We start from the raw sequence: 27,850 nt of genomic DNA on the forward strand, positions 1-27,850 counted from the left end.
CGTATGGCTACATTAAAAAAGCTTTTACTCTAAAAGGAACTTAAAAAAAAATTTAAACTTTATCTGCAGACTTTTTTATAACTCAAATTAGTGTTTACGTCAAGCCTTAATGAAATTAATATAACTGTCATTCATAGCAATGTTTAAACGTGTTAAGAAATGGAACCTCAAATATGAACACATAAATGGAATACTGATGCATCATGTGTTATTAGATTAAGAAAAAAAACACTTCTATTAAAAAACAATGCTGAAAAAAAAAAGTTTTGCTGTGTTGCTTGAAGGATGAAAGAGAGAAATGCCAAAAAGTGATTTGGTTCCTTGATTTGGTACGAGAAGAGCAGCAGGGCTAGGAAACACTTCTGTTCACCACTGTACGAGTTCACAGTTGTTGCTGGCCTTTAAAAAGGAAAACTTGGTTGAGGAGGAATTCTTTTGTTTTTTTCAGCAACACTGAAAACACAATAGAGTAACACTACTGAAAAATTCTTACTGAAGTTCCACCTTGATTGCTACTTCAGAGACTGAAAATGAGCCAATTAGAGTAAGTTCATTAAGAGTATAAGAAACAGTGAAAATCAATACTTTGTGGACATTAAGTGAATTTTATGGATTTGAGTGTCATTTAATCCTATAGTTGTGATGGCCACAATTACATGACAGATAAGAGAGAACGATTCTTTATTCCACTTTTCATGGCATCTATCTGTGAAATGTACTGTGAAATGTGATTCATAGCAGACATAACCACTGCCGTTTCCTTCTCTTCTGAACACCACCTCCATGTGCAAAAAAAACTGGAAGGCATTTCACATCTAAAATTGTGTTATCATATGCTTGTTATCCAGACACACAGCTTAGAGTGATGTTGGAGGCAATCATTTAGTCTTGATGAGCCATATCATCTCTTTGAAATTCAAACACCTTAATGAGGTTCCCCACCCCCACTTAGAAATTTACATCACATGATCCTTTCTTGTGGGGCTGCACAACATGAAGAAAACTTGCGATTTGCGATAATAATGATCAATTTTGCGATGACAATATAACTTGAGATGCATGAAAAAATAGCAAAACAACCAAAAACATAATTTCCATTTCACTGCAACAGTTTGATTTAAATAAGAGTCAACATCCCTTAAATTATACTCTAAATGACCCTTGCCTACATAGGAGGCGAGCATCTAACAAAAGGGCTCAGTCTGATTGGTAAATGCATAAAGGGATTTATTTGATTCGTTAAATACTTCAAGCTGCGATAAGATTGTTTTAGCACATTTAAGGGGAACCATTTATTGCCATTTTCGCTGTCTTTTGTGATACGCATATTGCACAGCTTTATATTGAGATAAAGATAAATTTGTAATTTATTGTGCAGGCCAACTCTCTTGTAAATAATTTAATTTATTATTACTAATAATATATCATTGCATAACCCCTATCATCTCACATACAAACCTCCTTCCTCAGTACGCGCTGTGGTCCAATCTGATGTGACACTTCCTGCACTATTGAGGCTCACAACTCTCAGTTGGTAGGTCGAAAAAGCTTGCAGTCCACCAATAACTGTCGTGTTTTCAGGGGACGATGCTTCGCTTCCATTCACTTGCATCTTTTCCAGGGATACACTTGGATCCAGCCAACCTGAACTGTAGAAAACTCTTCTTTGATTAGCAAGAGTCGAGTGGTTCTGAGGGGCTACTGGGCCACGAAGAAAGACCTCATACCGTGTGATAACACCTATACAGAGAAAAAAAAAGAAATCAAATAGTTCCAAAGAGAATTGGTTAAAGAAAAAAATTTCTAAAGGAAAGGTTAAATGGTGAAAGAAAAACATACTTTGTTTTGGTATGTACTGCCAAGATGAAAATTGTACCATTATAGATATAAACCAGATTTTACTAAAGATTTAAAACTGAAACAAAAAAGTGTAGGAAAGAAAAAGACTAAAAAAAACAGAAAGAAAAGTCAACAGCTATATAAGAAAAAAAGAAATGTAGGTCATAGAGCTTTGTTTGATACTCAGCCTTAGAGCCATTACAAAGCTCTGTGGATTTACAAAAGACAGTTCCAGTTCACTACCTCAGTGTATGCAGGTGTGTGTGTGATGATGATGATGATGATGACAATACTGGTGGATTCTCATACCTCCTCTAACAGAAATAAGTTGTCAAGTAAGATATCAGTAAATCAATTAGACAGTGTAAGTATAGAATACATTTTTTGTGTCTTTTTTTTCTTTACTTTTTACGAGAACATTAATAGTTTTATATGAATACATTGCCAATTATTGGCAATGTAAGTACATCTGATGGGGTCTGAACGTAGGTGTGTGTACTCTTTCATTCATTTCTAAAGCTGTTTTGTCCCTTTTGGGATCTCAAGGCTGCCGGAGCCTATCGCGGACACTTTTGGGCAAAGGCAGGGGACATCCTGTACAAGTCGCCAGTCTGTCCCAAATCACACCCTCACATTCACACCTAAGGACAACTTGAATTAACCTATGAAGCATGTTTTTGGATGGTGGGAGGAAGCCGGAGAAAACCCACGCATGCACGGGGAGAACATGCAAACTCCACACAGGAAGGTCTCCAATTGGTGTTCTGTTTTAGGTCCCCAAGCCGGGACTTGAACTGGGTTCCTTCTTGCTGTGAGGCAACGTGTGTGCGTATAGGTGTGTGTAGTTTGTTGTAAATCTGTATGCATTAAACACTCCATGAACCTGGTTGTTGCTGTTTAAGTGTTTGTTGTACCATTGGGCTCACGGGGAGGTTCCCAGGAGACATGGAGGGTATGAGGTCCAGCAGCGGTGACCCTGGGAGCAGGCTGGTTTTGTGGCAGAGCCGCAGCAGTCAGAAACGACAGTGGTGCGCTAGAAGTGCAACCCCCTGAGGAGCATGCCTGAAGAGAAGGCAACAACTTGTTAGATTATTTTTGAAGTTGCTTATCTATTTGGAATGAGAAATATTTACAAACTGTGACAAGAAGTTTTTTATAATATTAAAATAAGAAATTTGCTTTACCTTTAGTTTTTTTTATATTAATATTTTCATTTAAATATGTTACTCATTTCTTTACTTACATCCAAAATTGCAGTGTACAGTGTGAAAGGCTTTAAACCACTTGCTACAGCCTGTGTTGATAGTCCTGAATAGTGAGCCACAGGGTCAGTTCCATGCGATGACTCTGAAGTGGACAACACAAACCTATGTGGGGTACAAAGTGTGAGATCACTTTTACTTAAATCAATTCCACATAAGTCATGAGTGCTCAAAGGTTCAAAATCATGCAAAAATGTCAGAGAAATAGATGCAAACTGTGTGGTATTTGAACTTGCAATTTGGTCTTTCTTTTGCAGGTAGAATGAATTTAGATGTAGTCATTTAGCAAACAATTTTATCCTAAGCGACTTGCAGTCCAAACTAAAAATTCGAATAAAGAAAATACAAAAAAAATTCCCAGCTAAGATCTAATTGTAAACTACATCTTGAATCATGTTAATGATATCAAAGTGCTCATGAAATCAACCTAAAAAAAATCTTACCTCTCAACTGGGCCTGTATCATTGTTTTGCGTGCTCCAACTAAAGGTAGCACTGGTTGGACCTGGTCTTCCCAGCAGATTTACATGAAGATCTTCAGCTTTAGGCGGTGAGCTCAAAGTCTGGCACAAAGCTGATGCACTGATCGTCTCCCCAGCCACATTGGATGTTACAAGCCAGTAGGTGTAGTTGGTATAAGGAAACAAACCAGTGTCCTCAAATGATTCAGGGTCTTAAGAATGAGAACATGTATGTTTCTGTCAAGTTTAGAGTGATGGAAAGATTTAGAAAAACTGGTACACATGGATTACTTACTAAAAGGGTGGAAACTTTGGATGGTTTGAACTGACTGTCCATCTCTGAGGAGAGTGTAGTTGAGTTTGTGTGAGTTTGGGGAGTCAGGAGGATTCCAATAGAGGCGGATGGTTGAATAACTGAGGGCAAAGCCTAATGGTGCAGGCTGCTGGGAGGGTGCTGCACAAAGAATACAGGCAGTCACAAATGTTAACACACACAAAAAACAAACAGACATTTTGTCATGATCAATCAGCATGAGTGGTGGAGTTTGACGCGGAATAATAGGAAAAACACACCTTTGCTGCAACCAAAGAGGTTCTCTGGATCCAAATGACTTGCTCCAGGCTGGCATGAATCACACTTGTCTCCAGTCACCAGGAGCTTACACACACAAGCCCCCGAGTCTGGATGGCAGGAACCATTGACACTGCCCACCTGGTCACATGCACAAGGCTGACATCTGCTCATGAAATACAGTAGAACATTTTTTTTTAATTGTTTTGTTGTGTAATTCTGGCAGTCTGAAACAAAAACACAATTAGTTATCTATGAACATGTCTCAATAAGTAGCAATGGAAGGAGGGACTTCACTGGCCTAAACTCCAGTCTACACAGAATTACATGCATAGTGCATCTTTCTCATTTTTGGAGTTAAATAATTGCATTTTGCAATTTTTGCAGACACTAGAATCTGAATGTAAGGCTGGAAATATAGAAATATAGGTAAAATGTGTGTCCCGATGTGTTGGGCCCACTCCTTAACACTGTGAGACCCTCACTGACATTTTCCCACCCTCCACCCTGTAGCTGTGAAACTAACTTCACAGAAGAGGCATTCCCTATTAGAGCTGTCAAAGAGTGTGCAGATTCAGATGAATGCATGTGCGAGTCAGTCAGTCAGTCATCATGTTTTGGTCACTGGTGTGGTGTTACCCTCACAGGGGCCGGACTGTGGGTGATCTTCCGGCCAGCTACCTTACACCTTCACACACACACACATGCATTTGGAGAAGTGTACGTACACATGCATACGACACTGGGCAAGTGAGAAGTTACATGTCACTAGCACTCCCAAACATTGTCCATGTGTTTTTATTCTATTGCATTCTATGTTCAAATGTCTCTCACACTTGCCAATGCACTTTTGGTGCTCCATAAAAAGTCACAGTCTCATGAGAAGTTGCAAATTTGTCCTGTCAACTGCTGCACACACTTGAGGCCATAGTGACTCGACCTTCACTCTTTCTCCCAAGGAGAAAACAAACACCAACATTACACCCAATTTTTTGGTACAATCTAGTGTACAGTTTGTTTTTCTGAAGGCCATTTGTCTGCATGCAAGCTCCTCTGTTTGATTTTTTAATTGATTGAATTGTTATTTTTTCTTTCTTTCTAGTTTTATTGTCAAAAAGGCAAACGAGAAAAAAAAAATACAGACTCTGGTCCAGGACAAGTAAGTAAACTCTGGTCACCCAGAAAATGTGGATCTTGTTTTACTTGTGACTCTTTTCTCTGATGTAAACAGTTGCAAGGACAGCAAAGATGGGAAGCCACTTGAATGGCATGCAATTTAAGTTAAACAATAAAACACCCAAAGCTCAAATCTAGAAAAAGTCCTCTCTTAAAGATGCAATGTGCAACAAAAACAAACCAAAAAGAGGCTCATCAATGCACAGCTCAAACAGAATGCACCAGAAGTTGAAGATCCAATTATTGAATGCACATTAATGCATTCAAATAGGGCTCAATCCAAAACTGCAGATGGTACAACACTAATACCCATAGCATTTCTTTGTTTCAGGTTTTCCTGACTTTAAAGTCAGCTTGTTGTAATATGTAAGCTACAACTGTGTGGTTCAGTGTGGTTGCAGGCAAACAACCCACAGCACAATTACCATCATTAGAACAGAACCAAAGTGGTGTGGCATGTTTAGTAAAACATCCTGGTGCTGTAATAGTTTTAATCAGCACACCTGAAATTCCCTTTGCTTATAAAAATTGTTCATTTGGAACTAACTGTTAGTTAATAACATTTTGTGTGCACTTAATACGGTTTCATCACTATTTACATTTTTCAGGACTAAAATGTCAAAAAGATGAGAAAAGAAAAAAAAAAGGAATTTATAGGCGTTTCATTTTTATACCCAATATTTACATGCAAATGGAAAATACTGCTTTAGTAATGGCTAAGTCTTGTCAAAGTAATACTGCAAGACTTTTTTTTTCATATCTAACTCATTCCTTTTTTTTAAACAAAGCTGATTATTATATACATGTATTTTAAACAAAACTGAATATCTGCACATTAGTTAGAGTCAATTTTAAATAGTACAAAAAGAACTTAACGGGGATGGGAAAACGTCTAAATCAGCCACTTGTCAAAGTAGGATGACTAAATAAATACAGGTAAGAGTTTTGTGTTTTCAGTGTAAAATTTGAGGCTTCATGGTGTGTAACGATGTCAACTTTAAAATTTACAGCTGCCACTTGACATCTGACAGACAGAAGAATTAAGACATCATCCCATCCCTCTGTCCTCCTCCTGTCTCACTACTGTTGCATAAAGGTGACTGGTGCCAAAAAAAGCCCCTCTTTAATTAAAACAATACTTAGTCTTATATTACAACCCTCATCTCCATGACAGTTGAGTGATGTCCTGTAAATGATTGTTCAGTTAATATGATACACACCTCTCAATGCAGAATGTTACTAAATTGTGCATGTAAGTAATTTGTGCATAGGATAGATTTACATCCCTCCAGCTGAATCGCCTCATTATTTATGGAAACTCAAAACTCAGTCCTCTGCCAAAGGTTCACATCTCAATCTTTAAACACATTTATATGTTTTAAGTATTAGTATAAAGGGGAGATTAGATGTTCTAAATTAAGAATTAAAATGAGGTGGTGATTAGCACAAGATAAATGTTACCAAGAAAAGAGGAATTCCATATTGGAGATTTCACAAAAATAAAACAAAATAAACCCTTAAATCACTATACCAGATGAACCAGACCAGAGAAAACTACATAAAAGCACAGAAAAAAATAAATTCTAGTGGATCAAAGATCAAAATCATGGAAAAGGTGACGTATTTCTTGGGTATTTGTAACATAGGAATTTGAGGAAGTGCAGATGGTTTTTTAAAATAGTAAAAGAGATCATAATGTGTGAGTTGTTGATGTGATGCTTCTTATGTTTGAATTTTTTGTAAGCAGATTAGTTAACTGCTGGCATAGACTAGCGGTTAACAAAGAACCTGTTTCAAACCTGCCTTCAGATATGTGTCAATTGTCAAAACAATTATGGTTACTGCCATCCAGGAAATATTAGATAGAGAGTGTGCAAATCTTTTAGCTTTTTTTAAATGAAATTTTAAATGATTTAATGCTGCACATGAGCCAAAACTTTCTTTTATTTAGCAAACATAACATACTTTTTCAAAATTCTTTGGCATTTTTTAGCCCATTTTTTTTTGTTTTTGGTTTGAAGAAAACCAGAGAAGCCTTATTTTAAAGATCGACAAGTAAAGTTTATCATAATAACATTTTTCCAGAGGATTAGTCTGACCCACTAAATCCAGGAGACAAGCAGACCAAAAGCTACATATTAAGTTAATTAAATGGTTTACTCCAACAAGCAGCAATTACAGCATTGAAGAGCCAGTTTATGTAAAAGCCTTACAAGTTGGATAAATGTCAGATATGGTCAACTGGGTGAAACAAAGTAACTTGCTTACCTGCCGAGGCCTGGGTTGAACCCAAAAAACATTTCAACACACTGATCACAGCGTTGTCCTTCCACGGAGGAATCCGTACATGCACACTGTCCAGTTTGGCTCTCACAGTAACCACTTGAAGCTCCAGTTGGATGGCAGTCGCACTCCAAACACAGACTGTGGTCCAGAGAGAGGTAAAATCCTGGACACACGTGCATGTCAAACAGTGAACTGATGCCATTGTGTCATTTTATGGGTTGACGTATTTTTAAGATACTAAATGCTGGATGTGGACACTGATTTAAGATGCAAAGCAGGACTAAAACTGTAAGTGTAATGCAATATTAAAACAAAATAACACAAGTGGACATTAACCCAAAGTATATAGTTATGTTTACCTTTAACCTTGTCAATGAAAACATAATTGCTAGTTTTGTTAAACCATGAAATAGGCCTGCACAACAATTCGCAAAATTATCGTTATCGCGATGGAGCCCTTTTATGTTAGATGTTCACCTCTTATGTAGACCGGGGTCATTTAGGCTACGTTCACACTGCACGGCTTAATGCTCAGTTCGGATTTATGACCCAGAAGTGACCCGCATGCGCAGAAGAGTACTCAACGGTGAACGACGTCACTTGTTGTTTGTGGAAGTAGCTAACGTTAACAATGGATGTCAACAACAGTGTTGTCAACAGCGGAGCTCTTTTTGCTGTATTTAATTTATTTTCACAAAGGAGCCAGCACAATAAAAATCTTCTCATTTTAAGAAAGCATTGGACCCGGGATTGTCTGGACCCACTGTTGTGGAATAGGGATGTGTATGTGCTGGGGCCGCGTGCGTGTGTGTGTGTAAGAGAGAGCGCGTGCAGCGAGGTAGGGAATGAGGGGGCAGTGGGGGCGCACATTCATGTTGTGTGTTAAGGAGGAAGAGAACGCTAATAAAAGAAGGTTTCCCCCAGAATAAATGCTATTGACTCTTTATTAACTCGCTCTCAAGAATCCGAGGGTTCGAAGGGGGAAGTGAACCCCGAAGGAGGATCCGCCTTCGGTCCCCCGCGCTTCTGACCACGGTCGGATAGGGGAAAAAAGACATCGCGGGGAAGGTTCAACACCACGCTCGGCCATTTCAATGGAAAATTTTTCAAAAAACGCCAGGTTGCGATAAGAGCCCTGTGGTTTGGCCTGAATAGAGCTGTCACCCCAAATATAAATCCAATCGGTGACCTCGCTTCCCTTCCACTGACTGGTCTCAGCAGCATAATCCGCCATGGTTGATGTTTATTATCTTTTTCCTGCCTACTTCAACGCAGAATTATGACATTTGTTTAGACGGCGGTCGCATTTCAGATGATCCGATACGTATCGGATTCAGGACCACATACCCAAGTGGCCTGGGTCACATTTGAAAAGCTCGGATCTGTGTCGTTCAGACTGTCGTGAAAAGATCAGATACAGGTCGCATAGGGGCAAAAAAAAAATCGGAATTGGGTCGTTTTAGCATGCGGTGTGAACGAAGCCTTAGAGTATAATTTAAGTTGTGTTTACTTTTATCTAAATTAAACTGTTGCAGTGAATTAGAATTAATGTTTTTGGTTGTTTTGCTATTTGATCATGTATTGAAAGTTATATCGTCATCACAATATTGATCCTTAATATCGCAAATCGCAAATTTTCCTCATATTGTGCAGCCCTACCAGAAAGTTAAAAAAAGCTTATTCTACCTCAAAGAAACAAGAATATGTGACAAAACAGGAAACAAACAAAGGTTCAGAAGGCACAGACCAATCACAATACCTTAATCATCCTAACAAAAATCTTGTTTTTGCTCGGCAGACTTTTATGAAGCAGTGTATGATCAGCATATAATCACCCACCATCCTTTGTAGTTCATTACCTGGTTGACAGTTACTGCAGTCCTTTCCATGGCGTGTTGGAACACAAACACACTGTCCCGTGGTGCTGTCACAGACGGAACCCGCCACTGTTCCTCGGGGGTCGCAAATACACGGCATGCAGCCTGGAAATAAAACCTCTGTCAAGGTACAAAACCACATCAGAAGACAAAAATTTTACTATAAAAACGGTTGTAACTTCCTAAACAACATTAGCCAATAGCAGATGTGGTGATGTGGGTTGTACTGGAGTTCCACATCTTCTTACCCTCAATGTCTGAACTCTTGTTGTAGTAGTTGGATGCACACTTGTTGCACTGCACTCCCTCCACTCCCTCCTTGCATGGGCATTGTCCAGTCATCACATCACAGACACCCTCTGCCACAGTTCCACTGCTGTCACAAACACATGGAAGGCAACCCAGGGAATTTCGTTGCTCCAGGGTGTGGTAACCAGGACGGCAAGAGTCACACTGATGGCCAGTTACATGTTCCTTTAAAAAGGAAATTTCAAGAACAAAAGAGATTCAAAGAAATGGCAGGACGCAAAGTATGAAAGTCTAACCGTAACAACATCAGGGCACAGCACCCCATACTTTGGGAAAAAATTGTAGGGAGTCAACGATGTAATAAACTTGTACATTGATTGCTTTCATAAAAAAAGGAAAAATATTATATGAAATATTATATATTTATAAATACAGTACAGACCAAAAGTTTGGACACACCTTCTCATTCAAATGAATGGGAAGGTGTGTCCAAACTTTTGGTCTGTACTGTAAATATAAATATATATAATATATGACATATGAAACTTTCCTTTAAGTTCAACAAATTTTGTATGAGGCAACTGTGAAAATAGTTTAATAATTTATCAAACTGGAAAACATTCAACCCAAATGTAGCTCTTCAAATAGATAAACATATTTTAACCATTCTAATGTGGTATTTTAAATGCAACAGACTTAAAATTTCTGCGCAAGTCTTGAGTGGCATTCTGAGTACGGCGGTTAAGAACTCAAAGCTTGAATTAGCATTCATCAAAGTACAAAAACTAGAAAAAAAAGCCAAGGTTGGGTTTCCAATCTGCACAGTTTTGGGTTTGATGAAGAGAGTTAAGCACACCAACACTGAATTGTTCAGCAGTGGAAATGTGCTCAGAGGAGACAGTGATGCTTCTCCGTTTGTACATCAGGTAAGAGTGGTACACTCAAGAAAAAGTGATAGAAACATTACGTTTTTTAGGCTTACGCCTATTGTTTTAAACCTTTGCCTCAAACATTAAAGGGGTATATGTTTATTGAGGGCCATTTTCTCTTTCAGCAAGAGTGAACATTTGAAGAAACAAGAGTCATAAATAGGATAAATTACACAAAATAAACTAGACACATTAAGCCAGACCTTCTTAATATGTGTCAGATCTCATAAGAGCAAAAAAGCATAATGAATTAGCATAAAAAAACAACAAATCAGCAAAAAATTAATTGAGAAGCACTTTATGTATAACAAAAGCTATTATAGCCATTGCGGGTGGCACCGCTTTGTATGTTACACACAAGATTGACCAGCATGTGACTGTCCTTTAAAAGCAAATACTTGAGATGTTATTTACTTTAAATTGTAGTATTTATGAAAATGTATGTCAAATAACAAAACAAAATGATTAAGCCATAGTTGAAGAAAGCGATACATGCCTTACACACACACTGTCCTGTGTATGGATCACAATCTGTTCCAGGTTCTGTCCCACTGCGTGAACAGTTACAGATCGTACAGGATCCCTCCATCCTTAGACCAAACAAGCCCCGTCCACAGGTGTCGCACCGACGACCTCCAACCCCGAACTTACACTCACACTGGCCCCTTTCAGGCTCACAAAATAGACTAAGAGAACCAAGGGGGTCACAGCCACATGGGATGCAGCCTTCTGGGTGGGAAAAGTTCCAAAAACCAAACTCACAGTGGTCACACGTGAGACCTGGAAGAAAGGCAGAATTGGGAAAACAAAACACAAAAAAACATTTTAAAAAAAAAGTTTCAAAAATTTCAGAATTTTGGAGTGGAAAGCAGAATAGCATCTACATACATATATATATATATATATATATATATATATATATATATATATATATATATATATATATATATCTATAGAAGAAAACAACTAATTAATGCTTACGTGTTCACCGACTAGTTTTCAGCCTCTCGAGTGAATGCGTATGTGTGTGTTAAAGTTTAACTTGCTAATAAAGAGAGCAAGAGTAAGGCGAGTAAGTGAAAAGAACTGCTTTCATTAGACTCAACCCTCTACACATGATGGATCACTCACCTAAGGCCAAACACTTAATTTTGCCTCACAAAAAATTAATCAATAAATAAATAAATTTCTAATGTAACCAAAGAGGGGAAAAGGAGGAAACAAAAAACAGAACTGCAATGTGAACATTATTGTTATTCATCATAGTTAATAAATAAACATATCATCCTAACAAATCAACAAAAACCCTATCTGCTTGATAACAAATCATCATTTAAAAACAATTTATTGTTACAATGCTGCTTTTAATGTAAGGTGAATTAAGAAAACATGGCTTTTCTAAAATCCAGAAATACATCTTTAATTTTTCCGATTTAAATCATATTAGATTCTAATTACTTTTATAGTTCTTCATTCTTTTATATTATAAATACCAGCTAACACCTTACTGAAAAATGTATGGAATTGTATGTTTCTGTGGTTCTACACAGTCTAGCTAGTTAAACTGTGTCATGAAGTGTGTGTGTATGGCTTATTTGAATATACCATACGTATTCCATGACAGGCAATCTATCCCTAAATGGTTGCCTGGGGGCCTTGCAGGCACCACAGCCGTTTATGAGAGAGCACATGTTCATATGTGGGTGGCTACGTTTGTGTGTGCGCAGATTAATAGAAACATATCAGTACATCCATGTTAGTGCAGCTATGTGTGTGTGTGTGTGTGTCCTACTCTATGCTGTAGACACTCTGTAATTCCCATGGCCCACCGTTTTTAATGATTTTACAGTTATGAACATATTTCTCCCCAAAGATTAGATTTCACAATGGTGTGGTGAAGATATGTCCATTTGCAAGAAGTTACACACACTGTGTTCATGAATAAGTGTTAAAAATTAGGACCTTGGGGCGGATTCTTACAAATTTTCTTTTTATTTTCCCCAATTTCTTAAAAATTGTTTCGAAAACTCCAGAAATTGAGTTAAAGGAGTAAAATGTCTATAGCAGTTTTCTTTTACAACACGGATAAGGATAAAAAGATAACAAAAAGGAAAATTAAAAGGTCAATAAAAAGGTATCAAAGTGAGAAGTGGATATTAGATCAGAGCAAAAAAAAAAAAAGAAATAAATACATTTAGTGTTATGGTTGTGTGTGCAAATGTGTGTGTGTTTCCAGGACATGGCTAGGCTTTTCATCAGGAGCCAGCTGGTTAACAGGCTCATGCATCACCATTTCAAACACTATTATGTACACACTGCACTCTGGCACCTTGATATGAGTGTGCGCGGATTTCTCTACGTGTGTATCAGTGTCTGTGTGCACACATTTCAATTCCATCCCTCTGAAGCATGCTTGCCATTGCTCGACTCAAAGTATCAGCTTGGCGGTAATAAATTGCCATAATCAAATCTCATTTCAGAAAAATACCTGTGGGAGCACCCAAACAAACAAGGACGGAAAAAACGAAAATGAGTCTTGTAAGTAGAAGTGTGCAAAAATACAAGAGGCTGCAGCAGTTTGTTTTAATCAACTTGGCATTGAATTAGAGAATTAAATAGCAGCTTGATCCTTGACTGCATCCGGGCACAAACAAACACACACACTTTTCAGTGTGCACACAAAGACACTCCCACAACATAACATACCCAAACGTGCATAAACACTTGACTGTTCATCTCTTTTACAAATACACAGAAAACACACACAAATGCAATGGGCATGGTTGCATACACATGCACAACTTAGACCCCTTGATGGTGAAGCTTAGCAGTAGGCATGATGCGTTGAGTTGAGGAGCGTTGGCAAGTTTTGCATTTCATATGAGCGTGGTCTTCAAAGACACACAGGGGAGGGAGTGAAACCATTTATCACAAAGAGAGGCACAACGACCGGAAGCACCGCCGGCGGAAAAGCCTGTTTATTTTGGCTGCCGCAAGACTTTGGTGTTTGGGTGTGTGTATTCTTCAGTGTGAGCATATGCATCAATGATTAGCAACTGAAAAAAGAAACTTTACTTTAACAACAAACTAGGGAAACTGTTGAATAATAATTAGGAAAAAGTTAAGACAACCCAGTTAGATTAAGTATTAACAACATGAGTTCCATCGACTTCCAGGCCCTGGAAATGTTTTTTTAACTTAAAGTAATTTAATCCAACCATAAAGTTTGAACCATAAGAAAAGCCACTTTCCCTGTGTAAAGTGGCTTTCCCCTAAGATAATAAGACACTACAAAAGAGGTATCAACATTCATAACAAAAATTCTTAGCCTTTTGGAACATTTAAACAAAATGTGACACGTGAAAATTGATCAGGGGTGTGAATATTTTAGATAAGTATTACTGTAAGGTTATGGGGTTATGATCACACAATTTCTAAATAAAAGATAATAAAATTTTATTTTATTTTCCTTAGTATAACTTAACTTTAACTGGACAATATTGGGCAAAATTATGTTCCCAATCTTAATAGATGGCATAAATAGTTTGAAAGAAGAGTCAAGTACTCCATCCATGTCAAAACAAGACTTCTCTCAAAGACCCACTCCTATTAAAATTGGGTTTTTAATGTTTTTAACATTTATTTGTGGAATTTTTCTCATGGAGGACATATATAAAGAAAATTAAGCTTAAAAATGTTAAAAGGTTTCTGAGCATTACTCTATTCAAATTATTGGGATTCAGGCGCAGAAGAAAATACGCTGCTGCCCTGCAGTGTACGTTCACACTGCAGGGCTTAATGCTTAATTCCGATTTTTTTGCAAGGCCGTTCACATTTCCAATTAAATGCGAACTTTTGTGATCTCCTGTGTGACCGTAAAATGACCCAGCAGTGACCCGCATGCGCAGGAGAGTACTCAACGGTGAACGATGTCACTCGTTGTTTGCAGAAGTAGCTAACGTTAAGAATGGATGTCAACAACAGCGTTGTCAACAGCTGAGCTCTTTTTGCTGTATTAAATTTATTTTCACAAAGGAGCCAGCACAATTACAATCTTCTCATTTTTAAAAGGCATTGGAGCCGGGATTGTCTGTTTTGAAATGGGGATGTGTATGTGCTGGGGGCCGTGCGCTGGTGTGTGTAAGAGAGAGGAGAGAGCGCTTGCAGCGAGGTAGGAAAAAAGTCATTGCGGGGAAGGTTTAACAACACACTCGGCCATTTCGCTAGAAATATTTTCAAAAACCGCCCGGTTGCGATAAGAGCCCTCGAATTTAGCCTGAATAGAGCTGTCACCCCAAATATTAATCTAATCTGTGACCTCGCTTTCCTTCCACTGACTGGTCTCAGCAGCATCGTCCGCCATGGTTGATGTTTATGTTCTCGTTCCCGCCTACTTCAAAGCAGAATGATGATGTTTGTAGCGGATTGATGACGTACGGGTCGGATACATGTGGCCTGGCCGGTCAGATGGAGGTCGCATTTCAAAAGATCAGATACGTATCGGATTCAGGACCACATACCCAAGTGGCCTGGGTTACATTTGAAAAGATCGGATCTGTGTTGTTCAGACTGTCATGAAAAGATCAGCTACAGGTCGCATAGGGGCAAAAGAAAATCGGAATTGGGTCGTTTCAGCCTGTGGTGTGAACGTAGCCATAGAAGCTACTACGGCAAGCTCCCTGCACCTTTCCATTCCAATACATCAATTTCTAGAAAAAAAGATCTACCGGTATGTACTGTATGTCTTCATTTTCCTTGTCCGAGCTGGCATATGGCTCAAAACTGGATAGCTTTGATATTGCTCCATTTGTTGTTACACCAGTAATATTAGGTTTGGGGTGTAAGAAGATGTAAGCTAGCGGAGAGAGAGCAATGAGATGATGGGAAGGGGGCAGGCTTACGCTGCACCAACAATCTCGTCCACAACTTGGAGGTAAATTTCTAATGAACTCCTGCCGCTCTGCAGAAACTATGCCCTAGAAAGCAACACAAGCTTTTTAATTTTTGCCTAAAAACATTATTCAAAGACTGCTTGGAACGCTTTTAAATTACTCAAAAGATGATCGTAGTGGGACTTTAACCAAGGTTGACCATCCCGTGTACAATCCTGCTTTGACATTTGTGCCAAGACCAGTGTCACATTCACACATGCCACACACTACACTACATTTATGATTGAGTCACTATAAGTAAGAGAACATAAACACACTATTGTTAAAATCACCAGATAGTTGACATTTGCATCTTCTCACTCATGTACTGTAGTTAATAAACATTTATTTGCCACACCTCTGAAGTAGTCAGCACACAATAAACTGCTTTTCTTGTCAGCTGTTAGAACTACAGAAACTACTTGAATGAGCGGCGAAACTTCTTCAAAATCAACCTTTCAAGTTCAGTTGCCCTGAAGAAAATAATATGATACAAAAAAGAAAAAGAGAACTTCACCTATGACCTTTGGAGGATTTACCTGTGACATGAGGTTTACACTGGCACTGTCCAGTGTTTTGATCACACTTGGGAACTTCTCCTGACGTGATGCTGACTGTGCCCAGGTCACTACAATTGCAGGAAATGCAGCCTTTTGGACCAGAGGAATCCAGACCATACCAACCAGGCAAACATTCTGTACACTGACGGCCTGTTACTGCAGCCTTACACCGGCACTGTCCTCCTATCTGTGAGTGACAGTCACATGAAGAGGAAAAAATAAGCACAATTAGGGGGGGTTTAATCCAAAACTCTTCTGGTGAGAGCAATGTGTAAATTTGAACCTGGGCACACTCTGAGCTACTGTTGACCGTTCCAGCAGTGTTGCAGTTACAGGGCTGGCACACGTCCACTGAAAAAGGATCAGAACCCTGCAGCCTAAAAAATCCACTCCTGCACTCCTCGCAGTTCTTTCCTGATTGGAAGAGGGACAGAGACACAGTGTAGAAGACAAATGGAAAAAAAATTTGTGACTCATAAAAGAATGGTAGCAAAATATGCACACTTTTATTCATATATGGAAAGAGTTTTTGCCCAAACAGTTCATTAATTTGCATTGAAAACCTACATGAATGCGTAACAATACACATGCCAAGACTACTGGGAGTCATTTCATTCTCTGCACCTGTGGTGTTATGCATGCAGTTGTCACAGACTCCTCCTCCTGCTCGATAGTGTTCATCTGGTTGGTCGTCAGCTTCAGCATCATAATGACAAGAGAGGGCGTGGCCATGACACTCACAAGGTCTGCAGTTCATAGGTTGGAGCTGATCACCAGGCCTGAAGGGTTTGTCGTTGTAGAGAGGAGCACAATGCTGGCACTAAAAAAAACAAAAACAACAACAAGGAAACGCACGTAAAAATGATCAAAAGAGCAGGTTCAATGAGTGTTGTTAATTAATTCATTTGAATTTTGAGTAAATGGTTGGTTTGAGAAGAGGGCAGGAGAAAGGAAATGAGTTTAATGGAAACAAGCTGGGTTTCATCAGCAAAACAGTGATAATCTATGCTTAATTTAGGTGGGATGAAATAAAGAGGATGTGCACCATGACAAAGCCTTGTGGAACATCTAAAGTGATTTGGGAGGGAGACCACGGATTAATCGTTTTGAGATGAATTAACTTTAAACAATCACTGATATATGAGAGAAACCCCTATTGGTAGTGTGAATGCTGTTGGGGATTTTAATGAGGGACGGTTTCCAGGCTGTGGTTAGGATGAAAAGCAGACTGGAATTGGTCATAAAGGCAGGAATGATGTTGAGATGCAACAATATTTTGGAGAAGAGGAACAAATTGGTGATGGAATGATGAAAATTAAGGTTTTCAGAGTCCGTAGGATCTGAACCAAGCTTTTTTAATATAGGAGATACGGTTGCTGTATTGAAGCAACAGGACTGGTTGTGATGAGGGATGAATTCGAAGGAAGGAGATGGGGGAGAAAGAATTTGACCAAAGGCTGCGGGGAAGGGACCTGACATGGAGACAGGTTTGATTTAAAATGAAGTTTGACATTCCTGTGGAGTTTGAAATCTGAAAAAAAAGTGTTCAATGCCAGATGAGGTTTAAATAGAGAGAGAAGTCTGTTATAGATATAATTTATGATTTTTTTAAATTAAAAACTTCAATAATGAATTTTATGTGCCATCAAGGGGAAGGTAAAAATGGAGGAAGTTAGCTGGCTGCAATGTTTTTATACCAGAAAATAGAGGATTTTATTTTTGTTTTTGTTGGAACTATTAAAACCAAAGAAGTCACTGGATTTGGTTAATGTTATGGAACCATCATCATATATGAGCGGTGGGATTTACCAATTTCTCTTTGATTAGTCAGTCTGGTATTCCTGACAATTAGCTTTCACACAAAGAAGTTCAGAGGTGAACCGAGGGGCATTATGGGACAACAAAACAGACTGAGATTTTATAGAAAAACTGTTTTTCGGTAGAAGACACAGAATCTGGGAAAGACATATCAGTAATGCACAAAGGAGAAGGTATCAGTATTAATGCCTTAATCTTCTGAAATAAGATGATCAGAGGGAGTTTTAACATGATAGCTTTATATACAGTTGTAACATTGACTTCAATTCTTTGGATCACAACACTCAAGATGACTAAATATACATTCCAGGAGCCAGCACCAACACATTATACCATCATCTATTTTTTTAAAGCATCTTCCAGAAACTGCATTTAAAACATAAATCTGTGAAGGCTTGAAATCCTTTAGTGACTTCTTGGAGAGCTTTCTGGCCATGCAGAAAAGTTGTATATACCCTTTCTGTGGTGAAATCTTTGCCAGAAAAAAAGGAGGTAAAAATGCCATCTCTCATACTTCAACAACAAAGCCACACTACATCAAAGTTGGGAAACTCTTCTGCTTTTCCTAAACCCCAAATCTTTTAGCAGTGTGGGATTGTAACAATTTTAACAGAGGGGATCTGGTAAATAGTTGCACTGTTAAACTTGATAAATCCCATTCGGATACCATTTTGGTTTAAGGTCAATTATTTTCACCCATTAGAAAAGTTCACCAGCATAAGTCAACATTCAGCGTGATCACCAACTGTAGCAAAAAACCTCACATGTGCTGTGTTGAACAAGCTTTTAGTAATGTGTTGCTCAGATATTTCTGTAGTTTCATGAATCATAGATGTTTACATTTCATTACAACAAAGTCCAAGTTTTGCCTCTCTGTTACTTTATTTTGAGTTGAATACTTCTCCCAATTACACAGATTGAAGGCCTTCTGAAGTGTTGACGTTGCAAATAAACCACAAACACCGTCCCGCTAATACAAATTATTTAAAGTGAACTGACAATAAACAGGTAACACAAAATTGGACAATCTGCTTTTTTAAATGCAGACTGTCTTGTTTCTCTATATGAAAGCTGAAAAAAAAACATTAAAAGGTGCCCTTTGTTAAAAAAAATAATCAATAATTTCCATTTTATTTGTTTTGACTTTCTTAAAAACAAAAACAACCAATATTCAATTAACCATTAACCATAATCATTTTATTTTATTTTACAAGCTTTCAATATGGCAGTAAAATCAACAGCTTAAATGGAGGTTTTATAGAAACTGTTTTCGAGACACTACCTCTCAGAAACTAAATTCATTTGACCTAAATGAGAAGCATTGTCTAAAGCATTTAACTTGATTGAAAAGAAGAAATGACTAAAGTAGTAGAAAAAAGGTTGATGAATTCCCTTTCCTTTTTTTTTCCAAAGTACACTTCAATAAAAATTCCAAGTAGCCTATTTAAAATGCAATACTCAGATTGAGTAATAATTATAATGAAAGAAGTACAAAACCCCTTTTGGGGTTAGTAAGTTGGAATCCTATTTAAAGTATTGTCCACAACACTTAATGTTTGGAGAAAAGTAAATAATAAATCACAACATAAAGAGAAGTAAGAGTTTAATGTAAACCTATATGCACCTTCTGCATTTGTTATTGTTCCTTTACCTTGGATTGTTGGATGATGCCACACTTTTGTTATCTGCTGTTACGGCTGTGGCCGTATTTGATTTTGTTTTGTTTGCTTGTTCTGTGTTTTGTGTATTTTTGTATCAGAGTGGGACTTCTGTGTTTTGGTGCATCTTTGTTTCTGCTAGTTTGTTATTATTTGCAGGTGTGGTTCATGAAGGTGTGGCCTCTAATTGGACCAAAGCTGGAGGAGGCAGCCTTAAATCACCCCATGGACCTCCACACTGTGGGAAGGGAGCCTTGCTGCAACAGTCTCCACTGCAGCTTGGCACGCTTCTCCATTTTGGTTTTGATTTCACCTCTTGTTTAGTTGTGTGTTGCACTTCTGTATTTTGTATTCGTAGTCCTTTGTAGTTTTGTCTGTGCCCACTCTGATTAATCTTTTGGTTTATAGTTATGTTAAGTGAAGCTATAGGGGTGAACCGCCATTTTCTTTAGTACATGTTTTCTCCTGTTTTTGTTAGGTTAAGGAGGTTAGTTTTTGTCTTTATTTTCCTTTTCCTTTGTACAGGTAAGATTACATGTTTCAGTTAGTTGGGGTTTTGTTTGTAATTTTGCCTTGGTTCACCCTGAAGCCTTTTAGCTTCACTTTTAGTTCATGTAGGATGTTTATTTGTAAATAAATTTGGTTATTTTATGGAGACATTTGTTTGGTGCTTTTTGTTACAGTCAACTTTGGTAGCCAAACCTTTACTTTTTTATGTTATGCCCCCCTAGCACCCCTAGACACAAAGGGGGCGTAACATCTGCATAAGAGCATTATTCATTTTTTTGGCCCAGGGTTAGGGTAGATGTTTAAAAGGAAACCGTAAAACATTTGGACCTAGAATAATAATTAAAATAGATCCGTTGCTCAAAGATATTGATGTACTCCCACATGTATGCGGCTAACAAAATCCTTCTTTGAAAAGTGACTCTTTTTCTCCAATAGCATATTCAAAATGTCTCTTTACTAACAATAACCAAATTTACAATAAAGTTGTCCCCTGACAAGTGAAAAACGTGCATCACGAAACAAAGACTCACACAATGAGGGACAGAGGAACTCAGTGAAAAGGAAAGAGGGGAAAATCAGTGGTCCATGAAAATCTAAATTTAAAAAGAAAGAAGAATTCACTCAGTGGAAGACACAGAGGTATTGAGCATCATATAATAGGAATCTGGATCATGTAGGAGCATGACACTCGCAAAAAGGGAATTCAGAACACTAATGAAGAGTGACTTCAAACAGCTAAGACCTTCACACAGTCCCACTTTCATGTCAAAATAAACATACCTAGGTGTGTGTTGAGACACAGAGAAGGTGAGGGGGGTGTGATATAAAAAAAAATGTAGCTTTTCTAGCAGAGTGCAGTCGAGGCAGCAAGAACAAGCCCTTTGATTTTGTTCTGCAGTCAGTACAAATTATGGTGGACAAGGGGGGCATCAAATGGCAGGATTAAAAATGTATTAAAAAACACAGGAGTTCCTCCCATGTCTGACACATGCAGACCTGCACAGGGCCTATTATGTATGACACAGAGGAGGAGGAAGGGAAGGGGAGGGGGATAGTTTTGATGGAAACAAGGGGGAAGGGACTGCAATTTTGTATTCTTAAGAGACTTCAGGAGTGGAAGTAAGGAAAAAAAAAAAACTGATAAAAAGTAAAACAAGACACAGTGAGGGAAGCCAAAGGGAGGGGTTTTAGAGTGACACAAGCATGGTGACACAATGGAGATTAGAACAGGAGTCATGTCCAATAAAAGCACAATACTGAGATAAACTTCTAAACCCCGTCTTCGGCTTCTACAGTGGACAGAAACCTCGGTTGTTGTAATATTGAACAATAAACAAGTAATTTTTAAAAGGTTATCCAACTAAAAACCATAAAGGGTTTACTTATGTGTAGATTCATTCCTCTGTGGACCTTTACAAGAACATCAAAAGCTGGTTGTACTGCTCACTTCTAGAATCAGATTCAGAAGGGGATATTCTCAAGAGAGAATTCACACAAACATGCATGAAAATACAATCCCACTGGAATTCTGTATGTTTGCATCCATGTTCTTGTTCATACATCAGCCCTGATACTTCATCTAACACACTGATTCAGCCATGCCTTTTCGTCATCTCTCTTTTCATCCATGTCCACTACTTCTTCTTTACACTCTTTTTTCTTCTACGCCCTCTCCCAAAAAAACAAACAAAAAACAACAACACATCGCTCTGTTCATCTCTCAGCAACCCACCTCTCCCCTTCCTCACTTCCCCATGTCTCCCCTGTCCCCCGATTACTTGTTCTCACAGTCACAGTGAGTATGTGAGCAGGAAATATTACCAAACCAAATGAAGGAGTGAGGGTCCCCCCGCCCTTTTTCTCTCTTTTCTTTTCATTCAACGTTGTGTTACGCTCTGTCTCTTCCTGCCTGCTAATTAGTCGAGGGACTGGTGTTTTAGAGTTAAAAGACAAGTGCACACGTTCATTCTCTTCCTCATACAAAAGGTTTTGATGGCATTCCATCATTTACACTCTACAACAGTGCAGAAAAGAAGAGCTCACACCAGAGCAGACTTCGTTTTGTTGGGTTAGGTTCCTACTGCTCCTTTTCCTTCTTTTAGGAACTTTATCCATATTAGAACCTGATAAAGTTTTAAAATTTTCTCATTTATGTTGTGTTTAGTGCCATTTTTATCTTCATACTATCGCTGTGAAATATTTTCTTCATCTTTTTTCTCCTAATTTTAAAATTACAACATTGTTTTATGGAAAAGCAACTTAAGTGTGGGTAAGTACAGCCCATAAAAGGAGAAAAGAAAAAAAGTATTTATCAAAGCAGGCTGTACATCAGATGTGTAGATCTTTACTGCCAGAAAAAAAGCTAGAGCTTCTACATGTCAGAGTGGTAGAAGGCACAGAGGAACCGAGAACATCTTATTTTCACTCCGACTCATTCGACAAAACCTGCTGAGTGAGGAAACTACTCTAATGGATCTGTGGACATTCAGATGGCCTGTCATAAGCATTTGTGCGTGTGTGTGTGAGTGTAAATCTGGTGGGACAACTCATCTTATCCTAAATGCCATGACCAATTTCACGCTCTCACTGGAAAGGTCATGGCACTATCTTGTGTATGTGTGAGGATGTTTGTGTGTACTCATCCATTTTGTGTGCATCTACAAAAAATTTAACCCGGTTAACCCCGGTGCAGGTGAAAATCTGCTGTTGGTGCAGACTTAAGGAGCAGAGATCCTGAAAAATGCCACTTAACGTCACTAGCTATCAAAATCTATCACACATGAAGATGCAAACACAAAATAAGAGCCATGCTGCTTGCTATTGTTCAGTGTCCTAACCTTCTCGTGCACCTAAATTCAAGAACATAATATCCAAGTTTTTCCCACTCTGATCCAAATATTCAGAGTTAAGGCCTCTCCGCCTGATAAGTCCATCAGATATGTCTTTTTTCCTGTTTTTCTTTGGCAGATAACATCAGACAATTTTAATTTAATTACATGATCTGATGAAAAAGTGATATGTGACGTACAATACAGTATAAAATATATTTAAGACATGGCGGAAGCTAGTGGCTACATAGAAACATTAGGAAACACACAGACAGAATGAGAAATCAAGTCTGACACAGAGTGCACATAAGAAGGAATCAAAAGACAGGGGCAGAAAGTGGGGGACTGTGTGCACATTTGCAGATGCAAGTGTGTGTGTTTGAGAGAGTATAATTGTGTGCGTCTTCTGAGGCCCTTGTTGATCATTTTGACACATGTCTGAGCATTTCTGTCACTTTAATGTCACTGTGGAAATTCTACAGATTAGTACAACATCCGTCACGGTGCAAAGCCGATCCAAGTCAACAGAACGCATGCAATATTAAAGGCTAATATTCCCCACAGCCTTTTATGCTCCAATATTACACAGAGAGAAGAAAGGTCCTGAATATTCACTCAGAAAGATGACATAGACAGGTTTGGGAGGAAAAGTGCACACACACACACAAGCTGAAAGCCTGGGCAGACCATTGCCTAGGCTGCACACACTGGTGTTATTCAGAGAAAGGATGGATCAACCTTAGACTCAAAATAAAATAAAGGAAAATGAGAAAGAAACACAAACTTGAAAAGTACAGGAATAAAAGGCCGGGTGGCAGTGAGAGGTACAAGTGTGTGAAAAAAAGAGAATAAAAACAGCGAAAAAAGGAAGAGAGCTGTTATGAGATGCATGCTGTGGGAATGTCATTGTTCTAGTCGATTTGAGACATTATTTAAACAGAGACTCAAGAGACACACTGATCAACAAAGAGAACAGAGTGGTATCAGAACCCAGACAGGAAAGACAAATGTTGGCTATACAACGGGATAATAGAAGGGTGACAAGAGAAAAATATAGAACATTTTTTTTAAATAAGAAAGACCAAATTGTGTGTGTGTTCATGTAAAAGGGCTGTTTGTTGCAACTGCTTGAGGTCAGAGTTTAGGTTGAGGACTGACTGTTTATATGCTATAGTGTAAAAAAGGATGTACAGTATTACCTCACTATATCGCGGTTAAAATTTTGCATTTTTTTTCAGTGCACTTTTTATTTCTTCTTTTTTAAACAGTGCTCTGTGTTCTGCATCCTGATTGGCTGGAGATCTTGTCACTCAATCTCCTCCATGGTGTGTCTCCTGTGCAGATACAGTACATGCAGCTCTCCAAATCTACATAGATCTTCAATCTGGATCAGATTTTTGTTTTCATTCTATAATCTGAACTTATTTTGTTTGAAGGTTTAAACTTTGAGAGTTTAAATAAACAAGAGAGAAAAGTGTGAACATGTTCATTTCTGTCTGAGAGAAGTGTATAAAGTGTGTAATGAGGAGTTTTGCAGCCTCAAAGCATCCATCATCCCACTTTGCAGATATCATTTACTGCAGGTTAATTTTAGAATGCACCCCAATAATAAACGATGGACCACTGTTGTTGGATTTTGTCTGAGACAGAACCAGTAGAATAGTGTAATTGGCAAGAGTACCAATACACCGACTACTTCTACAGATGTCTGTCCATTAATGATGAATACAGAGGGAAATTCAAGGCTGCCCTGAGCTACAATGTTAAGACATAAAATCGGACTTCATTTCTGACTTAAACGATTTTTTTGCAATGATTTCTTCAATTATAGGTACCAGTCATGGTCTGTCATCTACCTATTACAAAACTATCTGATCAAGCAGAGAAAGGTTTAAAAACAAACATTTGTCCAAAATGTAACAAAGTTAAATTAAAGCAACAATACTTATGAAAAAAAAACAACCTCAGTCAACTGTGAATAAAAAATAGACTTGTGATCGTATTTACTGGAGGAAAAGTTGTAGGCAAAAAGCTGTGATTTATACTCGGAAAAATAATGTCTCTGAAATATATTCAAATCCATCTAGCTATGGATAACCAAGGTGTGTGTTAGACCTAAGACATTTATTATCATTTAGAAAAAAGTTAAGAAAAAAATACTCTAAAGCTGTTACAGCTCCCTATTATTAAGCCAGATAGGGCCAAACTATAAACTACATTCCCATCTTTAAATGTTAGGATTTGCAATGGTCTGCTATTGTTACATCTGATTTGAGGAAATATTTTGTTTTACAGAGAGCCAAGAAACACAAAAAAGACTATGGAGTTTCCCAAACCCATTCAGGAAAAAGAAATGTTGGCAAAAAATGATTAAACAGTTTGATTTTTATTATGTAAAAAAGGAAAGAAATGTTCGTTCAAATTGATTTTTTTCTGTAACTGCTTTAGTTTGACATTTAAGAGGAGGAGAAACACATTCAAGTGCTAAAAAAAGGAACAAGTTTGTACTATTTTTTTGTTGTTGTTGAAAATGTTCAACTGTTGCCTAGAGCTATTGTGTGTTGATCTGTCCTCCTAAATAAAAACATTCAACTGTGATGCTGTTGTCAGAATTTTTTTAACAAGGATAAATTACAGTCATTTCAACTTGTTATGAACAGATGCCTACATCTGATGCGGTTTGGGCACCTCCAGGTTTTTGAAAAGCCACGACCATCTCTTTTCGTTCAAACACCTGTGTTTTTGTTGGCCCTATTGGCTGGACACACCAGATCTAAATAGCCAACAGTGAGACGGACAAAGGTATCTTGAAAACATCTGGGGCTGTTGCCCATCCAGATCTAACACAATATTTTTTCAGACACTTGCACTTGAACTAATTATTTTTCATAGACAAAAAAACGTTTTTTTATCTGTAGCACTTTGTCTATTTATTTTTCTCAGTATTCCACCAATTCAATTGACCTGATCTGCTTTTACTCGCCATGATATTTTTTCCCTTCCCACTTTAGCACAAAACAATTTCAAACTACAACGTGTACAAAACAAAAATTCAATCAGTCGTCCTTGTGTTTGTAGGTGTGTGTGTTAGGAGTGTGTTTGTGAAATTCATTAAACAAGTCCCCTTGTCATTAAGAAGGAAGCTGCTTAATTAAAACCATGAGGAGATTTTGCCCCAAGGGACCCTCCTGAGCTTTGTGAAAATGTGCATGTGTGCATATGAGTGTGTATGTGAGCGTGTGTACAAATATATGTTTTTGCGAAGGTGCATTTATATGTGTCATCATTCCGTGTTTCTCTACATTATGGGATAAAAATGGGCATCTGGTCAACATAGCACCTTACCAAGAATGAAATAACTGTTTTGTGTAAATACACATTTGTTACTCACATTATTTCCCACTGTGTGACTCTCTGGCAGACACAGGCAGCGGTAAGGTGTGACACTGGTGTCACAGTGGTCAGCATGCCCATGACATTCACATCTGTTCAGGTGAGAAACACAGCAATAGAGTGGATTAGACTGAGAAAAGGCAGAATCGGAGGACATGTGTCATAAAGCTTCTTCAAACATGTAAAAATAGAAATCATTATTATGAATAGAATACTAAAAACAGCAACATCTTTAGGAAAAACAGACAAAACAACACTCAGAGATTCTATCCAGAACTTTTTTATGCTTGTTCAATGAAACAGTACAAGTACCCATGGAAAGTTCCCATACATCATTTATAAATGCCACCCTGAGAATTATCAGAGTAACATTAGAGGTAGCAGACAGACACACACACACACATGTACTGCACAACAGCTCCTTAATTATTCATTCAAAAATTTCATTGCTTTCTCTCTTTTCATTCCTTTACCTTTTGTTCTCTTTGTGTCATTTTTCTAATGACAGATTGGTTATACCAATCAAAAACACTCTCACAAGCCCACATGTTCATGACAGTGCCTTTTTTTAAAAGTTCACTGAATCAAAAAATTGACAAATGACCAAAAATAGTGAGATTTTTATTTTCTGCTGAACTCAGTGATGACAAATCAGTAATTTTATACTTTGCTAATGTTACACCTCTTCAGTAATTCTCACTCATTGAGCTGTCTACAAGTAAAACCACATAACAAGTCAGGATTGTAGCTCAGGATAGCTGATGTCTTTTATACATTACTTTCATAAAAAGCATTGATTGTGTGTGGGGTCATGGGATGTATGTGTCCATTACTGGATTCTCTGTTTTGTCATGTGTTTTGGTAAACATGTTTAGTTTTAATCACATTTAGCTCTTTACTTATGATCATATATTTAATTTTTAGGTGTAAAATAGTGATAGACTCAACCAAAAATGTCCACACTTTTCTTAATTGCACTATAGCTAATAACTTAGTTAATTCTTTGCCAATCAAGCAATTATTTCCTCTTTAATTAATATGACTGGGAGGTGGACAAACGAGACGAAGGCCTTCTGAGTAAACTTTCTCATCTGAGCCGTCTATAATAGCAGCCTGGAAGCAAAGTCAAGTACTGCCCCTTTCATGGCATTGCTGGGACGCCGTATAACCTCTGTCAGTGACCCGGCTCTCCTTCTGCTCTGATGCTGAGCAGCATTTGAGTTTAAATGAGGTTAGTGCATTCAGATTTAAATCTGGTTTAAATCATACAGGAAATAAACACAATAGTCAGAATCAGAGGAAAAGATCATAATTTACACCTTTGTGAAGGGGAAGCAATGAGGAAAAAGAGAAATAGTTTACTTAATTCAAGGCTTTTTTTAATTAAAAAAATTAATATGTGTATTTAATCTTGAGTTGGTGTTTGCTTTGTAATTTTTCAAATGTATGTTAAGTATGACAAAACAACAGCATTTCACAAAAATACTTCAGTGAGTAGACATC

At 37.9% G+C, this 27,850-nt stretch overlaps 1 protein-coding gene across 1 annotated transcript in view; it reads right to left on the bottom strand.

The window, feature by feature from the left end:
• The window catches only part of ush2a (usherin), a 190,485-nt gene that overhangs the window by 137,592 nt on the left and 25,043 nt on the right, over positions 1-27,850 (bottom strand). Inside the window, exons 12-25 of the mRNA XM_023953554.1 lie at positions 26,346-26,439; positions 16,765-16,960; positions 16,424-16,554; positions 16,120-16,327; positions 11,146-11,429; positions 9,720-9,945; positions 9,454-9,576; positions 7,577-7,757; positions 4,135-4,298; positions 3,857-4,015; positions 3,545-3,773; positions 3,083-3,206; positions 2,754-2,901; positions 1,459-1,740 (exon numbers count right to left, since the gene is read on the bottom strand). Coding sequence (XP_023809322.1) covers positions 1,459-1,740; positions 2,754-2,901; positions 3,083-3,206; positions 3,545-3,773; positions 3,857-4,015; positions 4,135-4,298; positions 7,577-7,757; positions 9,454-9,576; positions 9,720-9,945; positions 11,146-11,429; positions 16,120-16,327; positions 16,424-16,554; positions 16,765-16,960; positions 26,346-26,439 — 2,549 coding nt within the window. The remainder of the gene's footprint in view (positions 1-1,458; positions 1,741-2,753; positions 2,902-3,082; positions 3,207-3,544; positions 3,774-3,856; positions 4,016-4,134; positions 4,299-7,576; positions 7,758-9,453; positions 9,577-9,719; positions 9,946-11,145; positions 11,430-16,119; positions 16,328-16,423; positions 16,555-16,764; positions 16,961-26,345; positions 26,440-27,850) is intronic.

This window comes from Oryzias latipes, chromosome 3 (genome assembly GCF_002234675.1).
Source record: "Oryzias latipes chromosome 3, ASM223467v1".
Lineage (NCBI taxonomy): Eukaryota > Metazoa > Chordata > Actinopteri > Beloniformes > Adrianichthyidae > Oryzias > Oryzias latipes.